Raw genomic sequence first — 21,333 nt, 5'->3', positions numbered from 1 at the left:
TAGTTACAGTTTCTACCTGTTTCACAGTGTTTTATTTTTGGTCTGAAAATGTGTGAAATTTTACTTCAGCAGCTCAAACACCACATTTTCCAGTTTTATTCCTGACTATAAGTGTGTATATGTATACACGCTTTGAAAGTGCTCGGTCCAGCACTGTGCTTGATAAATGAGCTCTCATACATATTCCTAGTTTGTGCATGTCACAGGTTCAGGAGGGATTTATATGGGTTTTTTACTTTTTTATTTTAATTCTGAAAGTAAGCTGCATCTTAGAAATAATCATAATCAGAAATACTTCATTGATCCTCGAGAGGAAATTGTGATTCATTACAGTCGCTCAGGAACAGAGAATTATAGGACGTAAGAATAAGAGTATGAAATAGACTAATGTAAATATAAAGCAATGAAATGTAAGTGTGGAATTTTAACTACAATATATACATCAATTGTTATTACTGCTATTCAGATTCAGACAACTTTATTGATCCCACCAGGGGGCAATTTGTTGGAACAGTTTGCATTTCACACATAACAACATACAGTAACATGTAGACACATAAATAGATGAGTAAAAATAAATAAGTAAATAAAACCAAATCTAAAAAATGTGCCAAGCAACTCAGTGAAATAAAAGAATCTATTAAAAAAAATGATAAAAAGTGTGTTTTTATTGTTTATTTATTTGTATTGATTGTTGTTTATATTATTATTATTCTGTGTTAAATTCATTATTATTGTGATGAATGTTATTTTTATTTTATTTTTACAAGTATGGTTTTTATTTCATTATTTTTTACAACTTTTATTTTTAGATTTATTTATTAATTTTAATTTTAATTCTAATTAACTGTGTTGTGTTGAGGTGAACGGGGAGCCCCTGCAGTGAGGTTCCCTCTCCAGCAGGGGCGCTGTTGTCACTTTCCATACCCATAAGCGGGGGAGTGAGAGGTGCATGAAATGGAGAAAAATGGCGGATCATGTGCAGGTAAGCAGAGGTTTCATGTTTTTGTAACCGACAGTTTCCCCACGGGCGTGAAAATGAGTGCGGGACGCGGATTCGGGTGCCTGTGTTACCGGCACGGAGGCGGTGCTCGGCCGGCGGGTGCAGGCGGCGGCCGTGTTCAGGCTGTCGGCGGTAAAAGAAAGGATGTGGCCGCCTGTGTTGACTTGTGGCCTGCTGTCATTGCTCGGGCTGCTGCTGGCTGCACTGTTAGCTCCGTGTTAGCCGGGGGGAGGCTACCGGAGGAAAACAAAAGCCGGGGACGCTCCGGGTCTCAGCCCGGGTGGACCCCGGTGTCGGTGCAGGCTGAAGGCGCAGCTCCGGCGGCATAACGGCGGGTTTTATCGGTGTGTCTGACTGACGTAAACAATAAAGGAGACACGGGCTGGCGGCGGAGCGGTAGCTGTCAGGCTAACACCAATTCACCAGTTTGGCGCCAGTGAGAATCACAGTGTGGACATTATTAATATTATGAACCCTCACATGAACTCATTAATCCCCCCTCGGTTTATTTATTTATTTATTTGTTGTCTTGTTATGCTATCCGACCCTGTTAGCACGGCTATGCTAACGTTAGCTTCAGTTAACTTCTCCCGCCCGAGCCCGTTTGAAAACATGGTTCGGGTTTGTTTAACTGTTTGTCTGTTAAACCCGGCTCCGTGCCCCGGGGCTGCTGCCACCAGCTCGGCTACTGGGAACCCTACAGTGGGGGCACTGGGGTATTTCCACCTGTGTTGTTAATGTGCGTAACTGAGCCGGGCTGTTGTGTGTGAAGCTCGCTGCTGCTCCGGGCTCCGGACTGGACACATGTTTGGGTGCTGGACTGGGAGGACAGACTGGTTCCACACTAGTCCAGTTCTCCCAGTTCCTCCAATGGCTGTGTCAGAGCAGAGTCCATGCTCCGTGTTATTGTTGTAGCCTGTGCTGTGCGGCAGCTCTGCGTGCAGCTAGCAGCTAGCAGGGGATTATTAATAATACGGCTGTTAGCTGTATTAAAGTGCTGTAGCATGAGAGCAGAGACAGAGGCTAACCTGAACACACTGAGCTGGAGCAGCAGTGTTAGCCTCGGTGCTACAGCCTCACAGCTACAGCATGGAGCAGCAGTGTTAGCCTCGGTGCTACAGCCTCACAGCTACAGCATGGAGCAGCAGTGTTAGCCTCGGTGCTACAGCCTCACAGCTACAGCATGGAGCAGCAGTGTTAGCCTCGGTGCTACAGCCTCACAGCTGCAGCATGGAGCAGCAGTGTTAGCCTCGGTGCTACAGCCTCACAGCTACAGCATGGAGCAGCAGTGTTAGCCTCGGTGCTACAGCCTCACAGCTACAGCATGGAGCAGCAGTGTTAGCCTCGGTGCTACAGCCTCACAGCTACAGCATGGAGCAGCAGTGTTAGCCTCGGTGCTACAGCCTCACAGCTGCAGCGTGGTGGTGGTGGTGGAGCAGCATCACTGACATTGACTCTGTGTTTCTCTGGCTGGGATCCAAACAAGCTTTATGATAATAGTTTGTCACATGAGCTGCGAAGAAAAGTTCGTGATCTGATTGTTAAAGATATTCTAGAAGAATAAGCTCATCATTTTCTTTCTTTTTTAAAATGCAGAATTCAGATCCAGACTACTTTATTAACCCTCAGCACACATATTTAAACACACAGTAACAGTTAGACACATAAATACATAACTAATAAATAAAAATAACAAATATGCAAAGGAGTTCAGCAGATCAGATTAAAGACTTCTATATACACACTGATTATCAATAAAATAGATTAAAAAAACAATAATATTTACAGAGAATTTAATAGACAAATAGCAGAGGGAATAAAATATTTTAAATACCAGTTTGTTTTGCAAGCAGTCATTAATCAGTGTTGATCAACAGAGTTAGTCACCAAATAATTTGATAATCAATGCATCATGTCAGCCTCTCAGATGTGACCATGTGCTGCCTCGCTTTTTTTTTTGGTCAAAATTATTATTATTTTTTTAAATATAGCTGTGGGTTTTAGAGACATTTAAAGATATATTATATGATAAATACTATGTTATATTTTATTATGCTCATATATTAATACAGAGAATACTAAGTATTATCAGTGGCTGTTATAACATCTTGTAATCTGCAAGAAAAAAAGGTTTGAATATATTGTTTTATTTTACTTTATTTTTTTATATAATTAAAGTAATTGGGATGTAGGAAACATATCACCAATAAGTTATATATTAATGTTAATAACATGTCCCTTGTATCGTGAAACACATATTTAATTACAGTAACTAACAGTAGATTTACATTATAAAATTAAATCCACTTGTAAGAAATATAATCTTATTATTTTTACCAATAAAATAGATTTAAAAAAACGATAAAATAATATTTACAGAGAATTTAAAAGCAGAGGGAATAAAAGATTATAAATACCGGTTTGTTTTACAAGCATCATTAATCAATATGTCGATCAACAGAGTCAATCACCACATAATCTAAGCTGCTCAGATGTGACCATTTGCTGCTTTTTTTTATCGTCAGCATTATGTTTTTAGAAATATACCCGTGGGTTTGAGACATTTGAAGATATTAGATATAATATGATATTATATTTTATTATGTTGCTATTTTAATACAGAAAATATTAAGTATCATTATTAGTGGCTGTTAAAACCTCCTGTAATCTGCAAGAAAATAAAGTTTGAATGTTTTGTTTGATTTTTAAATGTAGTTTAAGTATTGGGATGTAAATTACATCACCATAAACAAAGTTGTATATTAATGTTTTATAACATGTCCCTTGCATTGTCAAACATATATTTAATTACAATAACTTACAGTAGATTTACAGCATAAAATTAAATTCACTTGTAAGAAAAAAAAGTTTCTTCCCTATTTATCTGTATTTATTTATTTATTATTCTTTGTGCTGCTGCTAGACATTTAAAGACTCTGGGAAATCATGATGGGAATTTTTCTGACATTTAGACGATTATAGTGTTTTGTTCTTTTTTTTAAATACTAAATTTAAACACAAACAGGCCTGAATAATGAATAATGAAATAAAGTGTGGGCAGAGGCAAAAATCCAGAGGGTTTATTTAAAATCTCGACTTAAAACATTTTTTCCCATAGTTTAAATGTTTGATTGCCACAATAAAAAACAGCAATAATAGTTTCAATTTAAGAACAAAAAAATGTGAGTAATTGAATAAATACATGATTAATTGATAATTGGAGAAAATAATCAGCAGATAATTATTACAATAATAATACAATAATACATTGTTATTATTGGATAGCTGTTGTTGCATCGCACCTTGTACCATATCTGCACTGTACTTTATCAAACCATAATATGTAAATACACTGTTTTACTACATGATATACTGTATTGTATTTCATTATATTATATTAGTACAGAAATATTTAGTGGCCGTTATAACCTCGTACAGTAACAGAAATTTACGTCATATAATTAAGAGAATTTTCTCTTATTTTTTTATCTCATCTTATCCTGTTATTATTATCAATAAAATAGATTTAAAAAAAAAAACAAAACATATATTTAGAGAATTTTGAACACAAGTTAGCGTAAAGACGCCCTGACAGTGACCGATAAAATTCACCTGTAGGAACAAGTTGTCCAGCAGAAGTTAAAACACTTGTGGCTTCCTGGAGGAGTTGTTGATGCAAAAATCAGTCAGGTCCCGTCGTGTCACTGCTGTGATCTCAGAGCAGATTTTAACGATGCTGTTTGGACCATTTGTGTCGTTCAATGTGAAACCAGCAGATAAATGAAAACTCAGGAGCGTCTCAATAAACGACTGATAGAAACCACAGAGGATGACGGGACTGACGGAGAAGCAATTTAGGTTGGTTAGTTTGAGAACGTGCATCAAATTGTGAAAAATGACATTAATTGCAGTCATGTTTAGGACTGTTTTTGTGATAGATTAGTATACAGATTATTTTCTCTCTCAGTCAATTATTTGTTCAATAAAATGTCAGAAAATTGTGAAAAATAATAATTTATAAGTGTCATAACTTCCCAGAGTCATCCTCAGAGGTGTTTTATTTATCAGATCAAAAGTCAGAAACTTAAGTATACCCAGTTTACAGTGCTTTAAAACAGAAAATCAACAAATTGAATTCATTCAGAGTTCATTGTCTCTTCCTCTCAGAAACAAACCAACCAGATGATTTACACCAGGAAAAACTCTGAATAAAGAAGTCTCAGGTTATAAATCAGTTTTTCTGATGCTGTTTGGCTCGTCACAGACGGGCTGCTAACAAGAAGATTCTAGAATGATAAGGTCATAATTTTCATCCTCTTTTTAAAAAAATAAATTAAACTCAATGTGCGTCAAACAATGATGTCGTTCATAACATTTGGTAGTCTTGTATTTATGAGTCTAATGAAAGACAAGGACAAAAATTGGACTTCAAGAATTTTACTTTTTAGGGAAAACAGCTGCAAAACGTGTCGTCATTGCATCAAATAAGTTACAGCCATGCACCATAAAAACCAACTTGTCCATTCGTTGGCCCCTGAATGAATAGACTGTAGCTTTGCCCATGTTCAGCCATTTTGGAGAATTATTTCCTATTTCATTGGCTCTTTGGGATTTTTGGGCAAGTGTCTATACAGTTAGAAAAAACTAAATAAAACGAAGCGTTTGAATACTGATTTAGACATCGATTACCATGGCAACGGGAGTATGAATGTCCTGTATTGGTGCAGTTCAGGCTCACAGTGGTGTTGTGATGTCGGAGAATCATCATGATGATTCAGTGAATCAGCTGAGCTCACTTTTATGACTATATAACGGCATATCAGGTGGAGAAGCTCTCAGCGTACTGAAGGTTACGGCCGGTGACCAATGTGACCACGGGGTCAAAGGTTACACTTGTGTCACTGACTTTCAAAATAAAAGGAACTGCTGCTCGATAACAGTGATTTACATGTCAGAGTATTACACATGTACTGCACATCTTTTTACTTTGTTTTATTCTGGAAAATAAAGAATATATTTTTGTTCTCACCTGCTGCCCGCCTGCGTGTAGCTTGTTTTTACTCGTGCCTGTATCCGTGAATTTATATATATATATATATATATATATATATATGTACGTATCCCTCCCCATTACACAGCTTTTTGCTGGTTACCCGTCTGGTACGCGACCCGGTGCAGGACTCTGGTGTGTGTCCTGTTGTATCATTCTGTGTCCGTGCTCTAAATTCAGATGTTTTTGTTGGTCCATGAAAGCAGCACACATCGAACTTGTCATGAGTTTTTTTTTTTCCCCCTGCTCATGGAGTTTTGAGTCACAGGGTGGATAACTGATCTGTTGATCCAATCAGAGCTGATCGGATCAGATCAATGGATGAGAGGAGCAGCTGCTGCAGAAGCGAGTGAAAGCAAATTTTTAGACCCAGCGCAATGAACGATAAAGTTTCACTGTCGCTGCAGCTGGTGTTGTGCTGCTCCGTCTGTGCCCAGCAGGACTGCTATGGTATGAGATGTTCATGAGGTCTCAAACGATCCTTAAAGAGGCGGAAACAGACATTTTATTACTGTAACTGAAACTTGAACATTTTGTTAATAAGTCTCACTTTTGAAAATAACTCAAATAAAGGTGAGAATCAGCGTTGTTGTTGTCCTTATGGTCGTGGGCAGCCACAGAGAGATGTGTCTCAAGATAAACAAAGAGAGCGAAGCAGTACGCTGCGCGCAGCTCTACACTAACAAGAGATTTTATCCATTTTCAGTTGTAAAACAAAATGAAAACGTTATGTTTGCGTGAGGCTGGGCAACATTTGACGTCTAAATCGAGCACTCCTCCCTCCCTCCCTCCCTTCATAACAGTGGTGAGGAACATCAGGAGCAAATGTCAGGAGTTGAAAGTTTCATTAAAACAGCGTCACTGATCTGTTTTAACTGAATATTCTGTGGTGTCGCTAAAAGCACGAACACGTTCACTGCTCAGCCTGTTTGTCACCTGTACCGACAGCATCATCTCCGCTTTACCTGTTCAGTTAAAGTTCAGATAACAGACTCTCGACTGTCCTGCTTTCATTACAGACATGTGAACGCACCACAGACACTCGCCTCCTTCATGGACTCACTGTGGTGCTGCATGATGAATTTAGAGGAAACACTGGAATAGATTTTTGGTGTTAAAAGAGATTTTTTGGGGCCTGGCAGAGTTCCCTGTACATTTATAGGAGAAACACTGCACATCGGCTGGTCTGCTTTATTTGTAACAGTGTTAACTGTTAAAACATCTCATAGCTCCTTTACACCGCCTGTTCAAGGTGGGAATATTGTGCCATTGTGCCACCTCGTCGTTCTGTATAAGGTACGATCGCAGAACGGGGGCACGGAGTTGTCGCACCTTTAATCAGCCACAGGAGGGAGTAATGGCGCCGGAACAGTGTCTGAATAAACAGGACAGTCGGCAGGACGGGATCATGGGCGCCATGGGTGTAACAGTTTGAAGTCTTGTTATGCATGAGACCCTCCGCAGGAGATTTAAAAGTTAACAGTCAGCGGCTAACCTAAAGGAGAAGAACAGCAGCCGAAAATGTCCACAGTTTATTAAACACACATTAAACACACATTAAACATGGCTTCATAGAGACAGTTTCAAACACTAATCAGCTTCACTATAACTCGCAGCATTCACAAACACTTGTCTTTATCTGGACACGTTTTCCCCACAAATACAACATGCTAATGTTATTAGCACAAGCCTATGGCATTTTACATTGTATAAATTAGCCTAGCAGCTAGCAGAGATTTCCTCTGCTCATATGAAGCCAGGGACAACAGCAACATTTAACAAAGGTAACGTTACAAAATTCAGCTTCACGCTACGGCGTCGATTCAACCCAGAAGTATAAATCCCACCTTAATGCCATTGTTGTTGTTTATAAAGCGTTGCTGACGTGTATGTTACATGTCACTCCTCTGTTGATTCCACAAAGCCACGATGCAGTGTGTAGTCACACACTGATGCTGCTGTTGTTTGGTTCTGTGTAAAGATACAAAGGAGGTGTAAAGACAGGACTTTGTAGCGGCTCTATGGCGCCATCTGTGTGTGTGAAAAGGCCTGTGTTTGTATTGGAGATTAGTTTAATGGGACCTTACAATAAAAACACTGATTTGCAGACTTGATCTTAACTTCTGCTCAAATCAGGGCAGCAGCTTGTGATTATTATTGATCAGGAGGTCGTTGGGAGGCGGAGCAGTGATCTCTGTCTGCGTGGACGTCAGCTGAGTAATAACTGCTGAATCCACACAAACCTGCACGTATCATAAAACGTAAGCAGTGATTAAAAACTAGAAAGCAGCGACACATCTGTGAGCTGTCAGGCTGCAAATACAACCAGAAGTTGGTCTGATTTAAAATTAGAAACTAAAAACCATCTGTCGGCTGGCAGGCGGCATCAGGGGAGCAGGAAGTCAGGACGATAACAGTGTCCGAGCAGCTGAGATGGATGTGTGCGGCGCTCGACAACATCAGTCCTGTTTTCTCAGTTTAGAGCCTCGAACCTGGAGCGAGACAAAAACACAGCACTTATCACAACACTGGATGTTTGTTCAACACGACAGTTTGCTGCTTTTCTTCATGTCATGAACATCTGTACTGTGATGTGCACACAACACTACAGATGTTGTGAGCCGGTCCAAAGGATCTGTCTCAGAGCGGCTCATTTAAAGAGTCTGATACCAGCTGAAATAAAACTGATCAGACGCCGATCATGTCTTTACTGTGGTGTTTCAGCCTCAGCTGGTGTTGCAGTGCTGCTCTCCTGTCTGACAGCAGAGCTTTACAGATTCATTTATTTCAATGTGACATGTAGAAACACACAGGGTGGCTCTGCTGCTTCTCGTTGCCTCTGGTACAATGACAAATTCATTTTCGTTTTTTACAGTTTTATTTAGTTTACCAGTCGGAGGGCTGCGGAGCCGCTCACAGACAGGAGGTAGACCAGCTGGACAAGACTGGAGTTGAGCAGCGTGGTGCCTTTGAGGCAAAGCGCTGCCTCAATGTTCAGCGCAGAAGTTTGCTGTGGACATGATGCGGCTGGTGTGTTGCATGCGCGTCCTGGCGCTGAGTTTACTAGCCTGCTGCTCATGTAGCGTCTCGTGGCGTCAGTGAAAATAAAGCAAAGTTCTGAAATTGGAAAAAACTAAGAGAATGTTTTGGAAAAGTTTTAAATTTACATTATTTTGACTGTTGTTTGAATTATGTTCATGAAATATCTAAAACATGTCTGACGTCACGATTAGAGCTTCAGTTGTCTATCTCCCCAAAAGAGGCGTGGCCTTGGCATTTTGCAAAGTTTCCGTATATGCTGGTCTGTTGGCAGCTAACAGTTAGCTGGTGGCAGGAATGAGTAACTTGCAAGTAAAGAGAAAAAGCGCTAATAGTTTGTTTACCCTCAAATATCTGTGAAGTGCGTGTTTATAGTCCCGCCCATTTTAAACTGCTTAAAAAACGTCATGGAAATGGGGCGAAATCTTATGGAAAAGTTTAAAAAATTCATCAGTAAAACTGAGTGGGAGCGCTGTCTTCAAAATGTCTGACTTGCTGTTGATGACGACACGTTCCCTTTAATTATTAACGGCGACTCGAGTATGGAAACTCCTCAGAGATGCCCGTTCCTGCTGTGAAGACATTTTAACCCCTCTGTGTCAGACCTCCTGACTGCACTGCTGCGCTCGTGTTTATAACCTGCTGTGACATCATCAGTGTGAATCATTACACACTTGTGAGTTTGGCTCGGTGTGTTGCAGCAGACGGAGCGTTTGGTTCTTATCTGAGACCAGCAGAGTTTCACATGATGTAACCCTCTGTCATACCTGCTCACTGCTGCACCCTGGACTCCTCACAGTGTAACGGAGGCAGTGAACACACCACCACACAACCAGAGGACACCCCTCCACCTCTAATCTCCCTCTTTACCCCTCCATTTTGAATCTATCAGTGACGCTGCATGACTCAGCACTTTTCCTGCTGCCACATGAAGCTCTGTATCAAAAAATGTTTGGGGAGTAAACATCTTGAGATCTGAAATGTGCACATTTATATCTGTTTTCATTTTGGCCCAAACATGCACGCTCTTGTGTTCTTGTGTGATTGTTTCTTCTTCTGCAGTCATCAGTGTCGCTGTGTCGGCCTGTGAGAAGAGCCTGTCAGAGACTGATAAGCTCTTCCACCTTGTGTCTCTGTGTGTTTAATCTAGGGCCTTGCCCAGCTGGAGATCCTGTGTAAGCAGCTGTATGAGACCACCGACACCGCCGTCCGACACCAGGCAGAGAAAGCTCTGGTGGAGTTCACCAACAGTCCCGACTGCCTCAGCAAATGTCAGCTGCTGCTGGAGAGAGGCAGCGTGAGTAGACCTGCACCGTCATAGTCAGGGACCTGGACCAAGCACCAACACCACCCTACATACATACTCTGTAAACCAGGGCGGCTGCGGGTCATTAACAAGACTTAAAACGTCTTAAATACACATTTACAGCATGTCGTCAAGTCATTAAACCTTTGGTAAAGTAAAAACTCCATATATGTGACTGTGCGATATAGAGCTGAAGCGATTCCTCGAGTAACTTGAATAATTTGATCACTAAAAAGCCTCGAGGCTTCGTTACATCCAGTAACGTCAACACAGCGCACTGAGTTTCACGTGGATGTTTATTTCTGTTACACAACCCGCTTATGTTACCTCCGCTGTAGAGCTACAGATTAATCGTCAATCATCTGTCTGACATTTTATAAAAAGACATCAGGCTACGTGTGATGAATTGGTGGCACGACACCTTTTTAAATAACTTTATCAGTCAGTCAGTGGGCGAACAGATTCTCTGTAACCATGGCAACGATGACACTGAGTGACAGACCTGTCGTTATGTGACGTTCTCCTCTTGATTTAATATTTAGAGTGTTGTGTGCACAGAAACACGAGACAAACTGCGTCCCGTATTGACTCAGTGAGGGACAGGACATTTTATTTTTCAATATGGGACGATCCCGTGTTATACGGGACGGGTGGCAGCCCTGTCGTCCACATGCCTCGGTGTGGCGCTGGCGTCAGTCACATGACTTATCCTCAGTTTTATTGTCCTGACTTTTATCCAGACCTCTGCAGAAAAACAGTCGGCTGCATTTCAGAGTGTTTCCAGAGAAAAAGAGTTTGTAACTTTTATGGACGCTGCTGTGCTACTCCGTCAGTTAGTTAACGTCACTACTGAAAAGCTGTTTGACTCAAAGTAGTGTTAAATTTGTAACGTCGCTTCTTGTAGTGAACATCTGCCCAACGCTGATTATTTTTGACAGCCTGAGAAAGAGGCTTAGCGTGTGAAATCGGTCATTTGCGTGACTTGCTGACAGCCTATAATATCACAGTACCCTGACATATTGTGATATTATTTTAGGGTCATATCACCCACCTCTTGAATCAACATCTGGGAACATTTAAGAGAGTTTGACTTTTCAGAGGTGAAGGCGACGCAGCACCTTTAATTGAATGAGGCCGTGCCGACTGTGGTGAGGGCCCACCTCGATATCCCAAATAGACCTCAGATATTCCAGCGATGGCGCTTGTAAATTTGAAATAAATAAATAAAAGATATTGCACCCCATTTGGAGGGCTGAAAGAAAACCCATGGGTTTAACTCCAGGCAAGTTGGGAAAAGAAGGTGTTTTAGTTTTAATATAACTATGAACTTAAAAGAATCTGAAGAAATCTTTATGTTTCTCCGTTTATAAATCTTTTGGATCAGTGCGTCGGATTATTTAAATTCAACAATTATTATAGTTTATCAACACACATAACTTTTTAGCTCAGGAAGTACAGATTTTAGGGTGATGAAGCGTTTGAAGATACTTCAGGAAATTACATCACAACAAACAAAAATTCCAAGCAGGCACAGGAGGAGCATTTCTACTACAGAGTTCAAAGGGTTAACTCGGACCTGCACACTGACTTCATGTGTAAAAGGTGGATTGCTCCTTTAAAATTCACAAGCAAGGACCATGCAGGAAGGAAAATGTCGTCTGCGTTTGCGCTCGCCATGGTGTCACTGTCTCCCATCAGAGGGTGTCGCACTGAAAAGACTTTTAAACAAACTACAATCAAAGAAATAATTCTGCTGTTGTACATGTGATGTTTAGTTTCCTCCCGATGGAGCGTCGCCAGCACCAGTAACACCAGTAACACCAGTCCCGTGAAAACAAACACAGATTCTGTTGTTTATTTGTTTTTGATTTTTAAATTTTAATTGTTTGAGAAGAACTGAACAAACATTAATTTATTGTTTCCTGTCTCTTTGCAGTCATCGTATTCTCAGCTGCTCGCGGCCACCTGTTTGTCTAAACTGGTATCTCGAACCAGCAACCCTCTACCGCTCGAACAACGCATCGACATCCGTGAGTCCACCTCCTTCTTTCAGCAGCGTCTCAGTCAGAGTGTCCTCAGAGACAGACGCACGGCGTCTTTACATTGTGGAAGTGTTGGATCGAGGCTGAACGCTCCTGCAGGCTGAACAGAGACAAACTAACACAACATGTGATGTCATTTGTTGAACGCAGCCTGTGTTTGAGAACACTGAATGATCCTCTGATACACAGACGCCTGTTTGATCTCTTGTTTATGTAGAAAACTCTGCAGCTTCAGTGATTATAGACATGACTGACTTTATTTTTATTTGTCATGTCCGTGTTCTGAGGGTGTATTTTATTAAGTTGATGAGGTGATGAGCAGGCGCAGCAGAGCCGTGGCTCCCAGCTGTCTCTTTACCACAGAGCTCATTTTTTCATGTCCAGTGTTTCCAGTAGATAAACTGTGGTGGAGGGGTGGTGGAGGAGATAAGAAGTCAGAGCAAGGGTCAGATCCTGTCCTCATGCTCCTCTCATGGTCCAGATACACCGTCGAACGTTGATGGTCTTCGCCTCTTCCAAAGAACTTAAGTGTTTTTGGTTCTTGGAAGTGCGTCTTGTTGCAGCTTTGCTCCAACTGGAGCGAACACTGAGCCACGTTTGAGGGACAAACAACTATGTGCTGAAATAACACCACATTGGTATAATTATTATCAGGCCCCCTGAAAACCCAAGAATTGAATCATCAGTCAGAGACTCAAAACTTGTTTTTGGCCATGACTCAAGAATTCATACGCTAATTATGGAAAACGTCACACAAATGTCTAACAGGATAAAATAATGAAACGATGACATTTTATATCCAAAAGGTCAAAGGTCAACTTTAGGGCTGACATCACAATGACATCATGTTATCAGCTGGAGGTGCAGCTGCCTCTCCCCCACAGGGCTGTAGGCTCCACAGGAGTGTTAAAATGTGTTTGTCTTGTTGTGTTATTGGGAGCCAGAATAGAAGGAGTCATGGCTCAAAACCAGCCGCCACTGCCCGTCAACAAAAACAAAGACAGCTATGGTTAAATGTGATAAGACCAAAGGACTGGACGGAGGCCATCATCAAAAATGCTCACATGTGCAGCGCACACTTCATATCAGGTTAGGGAAAAAGTATTTCCTGTTGTAGGGATGAATAAGGTTATGTGTATTAAGGGTTATCGTGTCCACCTCATCAGAAACTGGGGAGGGATTAAGAGGAATATTGGATTTCTCTGCAACGCTAACTTTTTTAGCACATTAGCTAACGTTAGCTTCCATAGCAAAACAAACAAGTGTGGTCCTCCTTTGTAAGATTGGCTTCCTGTGACATCATCCATCCACTGAGTGAGAGCATACGGGTCGGCCAGTCTGGTCCCGTTGGTCAGTGTTTACTTATTCAAGTAACACTGGCGGTCCCGGAGAGTGAGTGACCTGACATGGTGCGTTGGTAAATTCAGTCTGACGCTCTACACTAAAATGAGAGCCCTGTTGGTGGAAGAAACGCAGCGTTATATTTCTACATGAATGAACCAACGGTTAAGTTAATCACACATTCACTCCGCTCGGCGCTCTGCTGCTCCGTCTCCACAGACAGAGTGTCCAGAGTGCGCTCTGCCACTCTGAGAGTGCGCTGCTCTGGATAACCCAACGCTACATTCAGACAGCGCTCCCAATTTATCAACGCTCCAGTTTGTGTCAGAGTGCGCTCCCACACTCACAATGAGTGTTTCTGAACGCACCACTCACATCATCTTCCTCCATCGTCTAAAACAAGACAACACAACTTGTTAGCTAGCGCTAGCTAATGTCTGTGGAGAACTGTTTTGCCTCCAGCTAAGCCCCGCCCATAACAAAACATCATACTGTTTACTTACAGTATGTTAGTTAGGACTTTTGAAACACAGCAGCTCAGTCTGAGAAAGTCTTTCAGATGTTTGTTTGTGTGTTTGTTTGTTTGTGATGTTTTAGGGAACTATGTGCTGAATTATTTGGCCACGCGGCCGAAGTTAGCTGCGTTTGTGACGCAGGCTTTGATCCAACTGTACGCCAGGATCACCAAACTGGGCTGGTTCGACTGTCAGAAAGATGACTACGTCTTCAGGAACGTCATCGCTGATGTGACACGCTTTCTACAGGTCGGTGTGTGTTTTAGTCGTGTGTCACAGAGTGTGCGTCTGTTGCTGTGGAGCTGACGTGTAACTGGTGTGTTTACAGGACAGCGTGGAGCACTGCATCATCGGGGTTACTATTCTGTCCCAACTGACGAATGAGATCAATCAGGTGAGTCGTCGTCTCCTTCTTCTTCTTCTTCTTCTTCTTCTTCTTCTTCTTCTTCTTCTTCTTCTTCTTCTTCCGTTTGTGTGTCGTCGTATTGAAAATGTTTAACGCCGTCTCTTTCCTCTTCAGGCCGACACAACGCATCCTCTGACCAAACACAGGAAGATCGCATCATCGTTCAGAGATTCTTCGCTCTTCGACATTTTCACTCTCTCCTGCAACCTCCTCAAACAGGTGCGTTTACAGAGAGCACGAAACAACAAGATGGAAATCATCTTTTACAGCTCCAGTATGTAGGATTTAAATGGAATATAGTGGAATCAGTTTTCTTTAGTGTTTAATCACCTGAAAATAAGAATTGTGTTTTCGTTACCTTAGAATGAGACGTTTATATCTACACAGGGAGCAGGCCCTTGTCTACAGAGATCACCATGTTGCACCGCTGTGTTTCTACAGTAGCCCAGAACAGACAAACCAAACACTGGCCTAGATGGAGACACTTAAGATTTCATGTCGACCACCATAGTTCGCAGCACTTCTGCGACGAGAGCATCGGAACAGCACAAATGTTTATGCCTCCCCACCGTTGAGAGCCGTGGCCGGTGCTATTATGTTTTTGCGTTGTCCGTACATCTGTCTAATTCTTGTAATTGCGAAATCTTAAGAGCATCTTAAGAACATCTTAAGAACATCTTAAGGGAATGTCCACTTGGACTTGAAATAACAATAAACTGATTAAAATTTGATGTTCAAAGGTCACTGTGACTTTGTCTGTCTCACTCTCGTGAACGCTATATCTTAATATCGTATCTCAGGAACAGAAGGGGAGACATTTGGTCAGATACATAAAGAAAAAATATCCAAAGAATGACAAAGTAAACAAACAGTAAAAATGTCAACAGCTTGTATAAACATATCAGTAATGATAAAACATAACAAGTTAGAGAATAATGGTTTGTGAAATATTGTGTTGTGTGATGCAGAGACCAGCTGATGTCACCACCTGACACACCGTCACTGTGCTGCGTTCACTGTCAGTCTGAAAATAATTCCCCTCAGCAGACTTTATAAAGAGCTTAATATTTGACCTGCTGTAACAGTCTGTCAGTTAATGACACAGACGGAGGAAAACAAACAGTGGATCAGAATTTAGAGGGGATTAAAAAACATAAGCTCAGACAGACGACATGATACTGAACTCAGTCAGCTGGATGAAATAAATGTCTCACCAACACAGTTTCATCATCTTCTTCCTGTTTGTTTTCAGGCGTCGGGGAAGAACCTGAACCTGAACGATGAGTCTCAGCACGGCCTCCTGATGCAGCTGCTCAAACTCAGCTACAATTGCCTCAACTACGACTTTATAGGAACTTCCACAGATGAGTCGTCGGACGACCTCTGCACCGTACAGATCCCCACATCATGGAGATCAGGTAGCTGCAGTGAGCGTGGGGACAGTGTGAGCTCTGAGTTCAGTTTCAGCTCGGGGAAGCACGAGATTAATTTACAGATTTTATTGTACATTTTAAAAATGTGTTTCATATTTTTCATTCGAAAAATGATTCAGTGATTAAAGCTGGGGTGGACAGTGTGACCCCGTCAGTCCCGTTCTTGTGAACACGATATCTTAAAGGACACCTTGAGGGAATTTCGTCCAATTAGGCACAAACGTCCACTTTCAGTCAAGGATGAACTGGATAGATTTTGGTGGTCACCGTGATATTGCATCCATTTTATTCTCGTGAAAGTAATATCTCAAAAGGGCCTTGAGAGAGTTTCCTAAGATTTGACACAAATGCCCACTTAGACTGAAGATCACATGTCACAAGTCACATTTTCATGAGCGCAGTATCTCAGTGAAACCTAGAGGGATTTTTTCTTTTAAGTTTGGCGCAAACATCCACTGTCAGTCAAGGAAGAACTGATTAGAATTTTGTGGTCAAAAGTTAGAGTCCCTGTGACCCTGTCTGTCACATTCTCATGATCTCAGTACCTCAAGAAGGCCTTGAGGGAGTTTCCTCAAATTTGGCCCAAATTTAGACTTGGACAAATGAATTGATTAGAATTTGGTTGTTGAAATTCCAAAGTCAAGGTCACTTTGACCCCATCCATTGTATTCCTGTTAATGCAATTTCTCAATAATATCTTGAAGTAAGTTTCTTCAAGTTTGCCACAAACTCGTCAGTCAAGGATGAACTGATTAGAATTTGCCAGCAAAGGTCAAGGTCACTGTGACCTTACATCCATCTTATTCTTGTGAACACAATATCTCAAAAACACCTTTAGGGAATTTTTGCAAATTTGGCATGAAAGTCCACCTAGATTTGAGAATAAACTGATTAGAATTTGGTGTTCATAAGTCAAAGGTCAAGGTCACTGTGATCTCACAGAACAGTTTGTAGTTACAGTTGACACTCAAAAGATTTTGTGAATCTTGTTGTGACCCTGAAGTGGATCGTTTTGATACAAACGTCAGTCTCAACTAGAGCTGAGACAATTAGTAAAATGATTGATCAGTCATTAAAGTTGTTGATTAAGTAGACGTGCAAATAGTTTTCTGAGATTTCACATCACGGTAAACTGAGTATTTTTGGGTTTTGGACATTTACATATATCAACTTTGGATGAATGTTGAACTGTATTTTATTTTATTTTTTTTGGCATTTACAGACCAAACAATGAATCACTGTCAATGAAAATAACCTTTGAAGAATTGTGTCTGTAATGTGGGATTTATACTTGCGCTTGAAATCAACACTGTAGCCTGACGTGCACCTCCCCAGAAATGTAACTCCACAGTGTCACAGTGACGCAGACCTCCTGTCTGTCTCTGTAAGCTGAAACCATTTCCCTCAGTGGAAACAAAGCTTTGATTTACTTTATTTTCACAGATAAGAAACAATAAATTGTGAAGACAATAAAGCCTCCACACACTGTGTGTGATTTATCCTGGCTGAAATATGAGCAGAGGAAATCTCTGCTAGCTGCTAGGCTAATTTATACAATGTAAAATGCCATAGGCTTGTGCTAATAACGTTAGCATGTTGTATTTGTGGGGAAAATCTGTCCAGATAAAGACAAGTGTTTGTCTGTGAATGCTGCGAGTTATAGTGAAGCTGATTTGTGTTTGAAACTGTCTCTATTAAGCCATGTTTAATGTGTGTTTAACGTGTGTTTAATTGTGTGTTTTGAATCAACTAAACTTTACAGCACTTCACAGAAACAGCTGCCACCAACTAGTGTTTTAGAGGTGTAACTGCAGAGTGACACAGACACACCACCGCCCAAGTATAATATGCTCGTAACGGCGTAGGCCACGTGTGTAAGCTACGGCGTAGGCTGTGCATCGAGTTGACACACAAGTATAAATCCCCCTTAAAACTTGTTCTGACATCATCTTCTGTTTATTTTCTCTCTTGCAGCGTTTCTTGATTCCTCCACCCTGCAGCTCTTTTTCAATTTATATCATTCCATCCCTCCGTCCCTTTCCCCATTGGTAAGTCCTTCATATCACGATAAACCCTCCAGAGTAACCTGCGGAGCCTCCTGTGTGTGACAGACTGTTGTGTGTTTGTGTGTGCAGGTGTTGTCGTGTCTAGTTCAGATAGCCTCTGTCAGGCGGTCTCTCTTCAACAACGCAGAACGAGCAAAGTTTCTTTCACATTTGGTGGACGGAGTGAAGAGGATACTAGCAAACCCACAGGTCGGTCATACAAACACACTTTCACAGCTTTGTTTTGTTTTGTTAGCAGCAGTTTTTTTGACGTTGTTTTGGTGTTTGTTTCAGTGTTTGCCCGATCCTAATAACTACCACGAGTTCTGTCGTCTACTGGCGAGGCTGAAGAGTAACTACCAGCTGGGGGAGCTGGTCAAAGTAGAAAACTACCCTGAAGTTATTCGCCTCATAGCCAACTTCACCGTCACCAGTCTGCAGGTGGGTGTTCACATCTCACACACGGAGAATTAAAGCAGGGACGCTGAATAAATGCTTCGATCAGGAGCCGATGATTAACCAACTCTGACGACTCCAAACGTCACAGATACTAAAACAGACGATAAACTCAGCTCAGCTTTCTTTTTTTCCTGACACTGGGACGTGAATTAACACAGAATGAAGTTAGTTTGATCAATCAATCAGCGATTGTCTCCTGAGCTGAATCAGACAGATCCTGATGACAGGGTTTTTACGGTCATGAATAACCTGGAAAGGTCGTGGAATTTTTAAAAAGCAAAGCCTGGAAAAGTTTTGGAAAATATACAAACCCAGAAAGAAGGGTTGCAAGGGTATTAATAACAACAATAATAATAATAATAATACACTTTATTTATATGGCACCTTTTATACAAGAGATGAAGCACAAAGGTCTTTACAATAAACAGACAAACAAGGCAATGTAATATAAAACAACATTCCAAACAGTTTAAAACATGGATTAACTGATTCATAAAATGATGGCTGTGTTTTTGGAGGCAAATAGTTAACAAGGGAGTCAGTGATGTAGCTCGGTCCCAGCCCATGTAGGGCTTTGTCTACAAGGGGGAGGAGCTTAAAATCTGTAACAGGAAGTCAGTGCAGAGCAGCTCAGACTGGCCTGATGTGCTCTCTCCTCTTGGTTCTGGTTCATAGCCGAGCTGCAGAGGTTTCAAACAGCTCAAGTCAGTAAAAAGTGCGTTACAGTCGTCAAGTCGGCTCGAAATAAAGGCATGAATCAATTTCACGGCACCTTTTATATTTAGAAATGGTCGTACCTTGGTGATGTTTCTGTTTCTGAGGTGGAAACATTTTCTGAATCTAGGATCACGCCAAGACTTGTCACCTCAGATTTAATCCAGGGAGTTAAATTAGATTATTAAGCAGCATTTTTCTTTTTGTTTTAGCAGGATTTCAGTTTTGTCTTCATTTCACTTAAAGAAATTATTGCTCATCCATATATTTATTGCCAAAACACAGGTAGTGATGGAGTTTATGGCTGCAGCATCGTTTGGCTCAGCAGAGATGTACAGTTGTGTCCACATAATTCCTACAACAAAAATCCTACAACATGTCAAACCCAAATACAGCAGGTTTTTTTTACACTCAGAGCCAGTACCAGCAGAACACAGGGGTTAAAGAGTTTCAGCTGTGACTCTGTAAAGTGACGCTCACGTGTCGTTCTCCTCCGGTGTGTCAGCACTGGGAGTTTGCCCCCAACAGTGTTCACTACCTGCTGAGTCTATGGCAGCGCCTGGCAGCGTCGGTCCCCTACGTCAAAGCCACCGAGCCTCATCTGCTGGAGACGTACACTCCGGAGGTCACCAAGGCCTACATCACGTCACGGCTGGAGTCGGTCCACGTCATCCTCAGGTGAGATCTGCTCTGTAACACCGTCAGCTTTAAAGTGAGACGCCTTTGATCTGCATTACTGCCCTGGATTTTTTTTTTTATTGTTAGTGCAGTTTTTTATCAGCTGCTTTTTTGGGGGGTACGACTAGGACTGACTGATGCTTTTATTTTGCTAAGTTCACTGCTGGTGTTAGCTGTGGTGAGAGGTATTACGATTTCAGGTTGTCTGTCCATCTGTCCGTCTCATTCTTGTAAAGGTGATATCTAAAGAAGGCCTTATGGGAAGCCCTTCCAGTTTGGCACAAACGTTCACATGGATTCAGCAATAAACTGAATAGATTTTGATGGTCAAAGGTCACTATGACTGATCTGTCTCATTGTCTTGAACATCACTCTCAAGAACACCTTGAAGGAATTTCTTTAAATTTAGCACAAACATCCACTTGGACTCAACAATGACCTGATTTTTGGTTTTCAAAGATACAAGTCTTTGTGACCCCTCATCCGTCACATTTTTATAAAAGGGATATTGCAAGAAAGCTTCGATGGAATTTCCTCATATTTGGGAAAAGCATCAACCTGGACCTAAGAATTACTGATTTCAACTTGTTGGTCAAAGGTCACTGTCACTGTGACCCCGACTGTCGCATTCGTGTTTTTGGCCATAACTTAACAATTCATATGGTAATGATGACAAACAAACAACAGCGAGGTGGTTATTCTAGTTTATTGTTGGTGCTTTTTTTTCTCAGCAGTTTGTTTTGATTGACGAGGACTGACTGATTCTTTTATTTTGATAGTTTACTTTTTTCTTTTCCTTGTTTTACTTACGCAGGTGTTGTAAAATCAGTTTTACAATTCTTTTTTATCCTGATACAATATGTTATTATGTACTTTTACACATACAAGAAATGAAGGATAAAAGCTGAAACAGTCCAATCCAGTAAGAAAGACAGCCAAGCTGTTTCTGCCTGTTTCTAGTCTTTATGCTAAGCTAACTAGCTGCTGGCTGTAGCTTCATATCCAGCATGTTAACATGTTGATATTCTTGTTTAAATCTCAGCAAGGAAGCAAATAAACCTTGTTCTCCAAATGTTGAACTGTTCCCTGGAGCTGGAGATGAGTCAGATATACGCACACTCTCTGACGGTCTGTTTCTCTGTACGACTTGTTTCTGTATAAACCACCAGTGGATCCTTCTGCAGGTTCTTGAGCATTAGTGCTGTTATAGTGTTGATTCTAAAAGTGTTTCCCTATTTTGTTTGTATCTTGTTCACGTGTTTGAGGACGCAGACGATGCACAGCCTTGATGTGTTTAATAAT

General features: G+C 41.3%; 1 protein-coding gene across 1 annotated transcript in view; it reads left to right on the top strand.

Annotated features, from left to right (window-relative positions):
• Positions 1-904: 904 nt before the first annotated feature.
• xpo7 (exportin 7) overlaps positions 905-21,333 on the top strand; it is a 38,051-nt gene continuing 17,622 nt past the window's right edge. The window contains exons 1-11 of the mRNA XM_033646577.2: positions 905-985; positions 10,243-10,389; positions 12,335-12,428; positions 14,379-14,545; positions 14,625-14,690; positions 14,817-14,921; positions 15,955-16,120; positions 18,110-18,183; positions 18,271-18,390; positions 18,475-18,621; positions 19,859-20,031. Coding sequence (XP_033502468.1) covers positions 953-985; positions 10,243-10,389; positions 12,335-12,428; positions 14,379-14,545; positions 14,625-14,690; positions 14,817-14,921; positions 15,955-16,120; positions 18,110-18,183; positions 18,271-18,390; positions 18,475-18,621; positions 19,859-20,031 — 1,292 coding nt within the window. The 5' untranslated portion in view covers positions 905-952. The remainder of the gene's footprint in view (positions 986-10,242; positions 10,390-12,334; positions 12,429-14,378; positions 14,546-14,624; positions 14,691-14,816; positions 14,922-15,954; positions 16,121-18,109; positions 18,184-18,270; positions 18,391-18,474; positions 18,622-19,858; positions 20,032-21,333) is intronic.

Source organism: Epinephelus lanceolatus, chromosome 19 (assembly GCF_041903045.1).
Source record: "Epinephelus lanceolatus isolate andai-2023 chromosome 19, ASM4190304v1, whole genome shotgun sequence".
NCBI classification, from domain to species: Eukaryota; Metazoa; Chordata; class Actinopteri; order Perciformes; family Serranidae; genus Epinephelus; species Epinephelus lanceolatus.
This window is presented reverse-complemented; position numbering and strand designations above follow the sequence as displayed.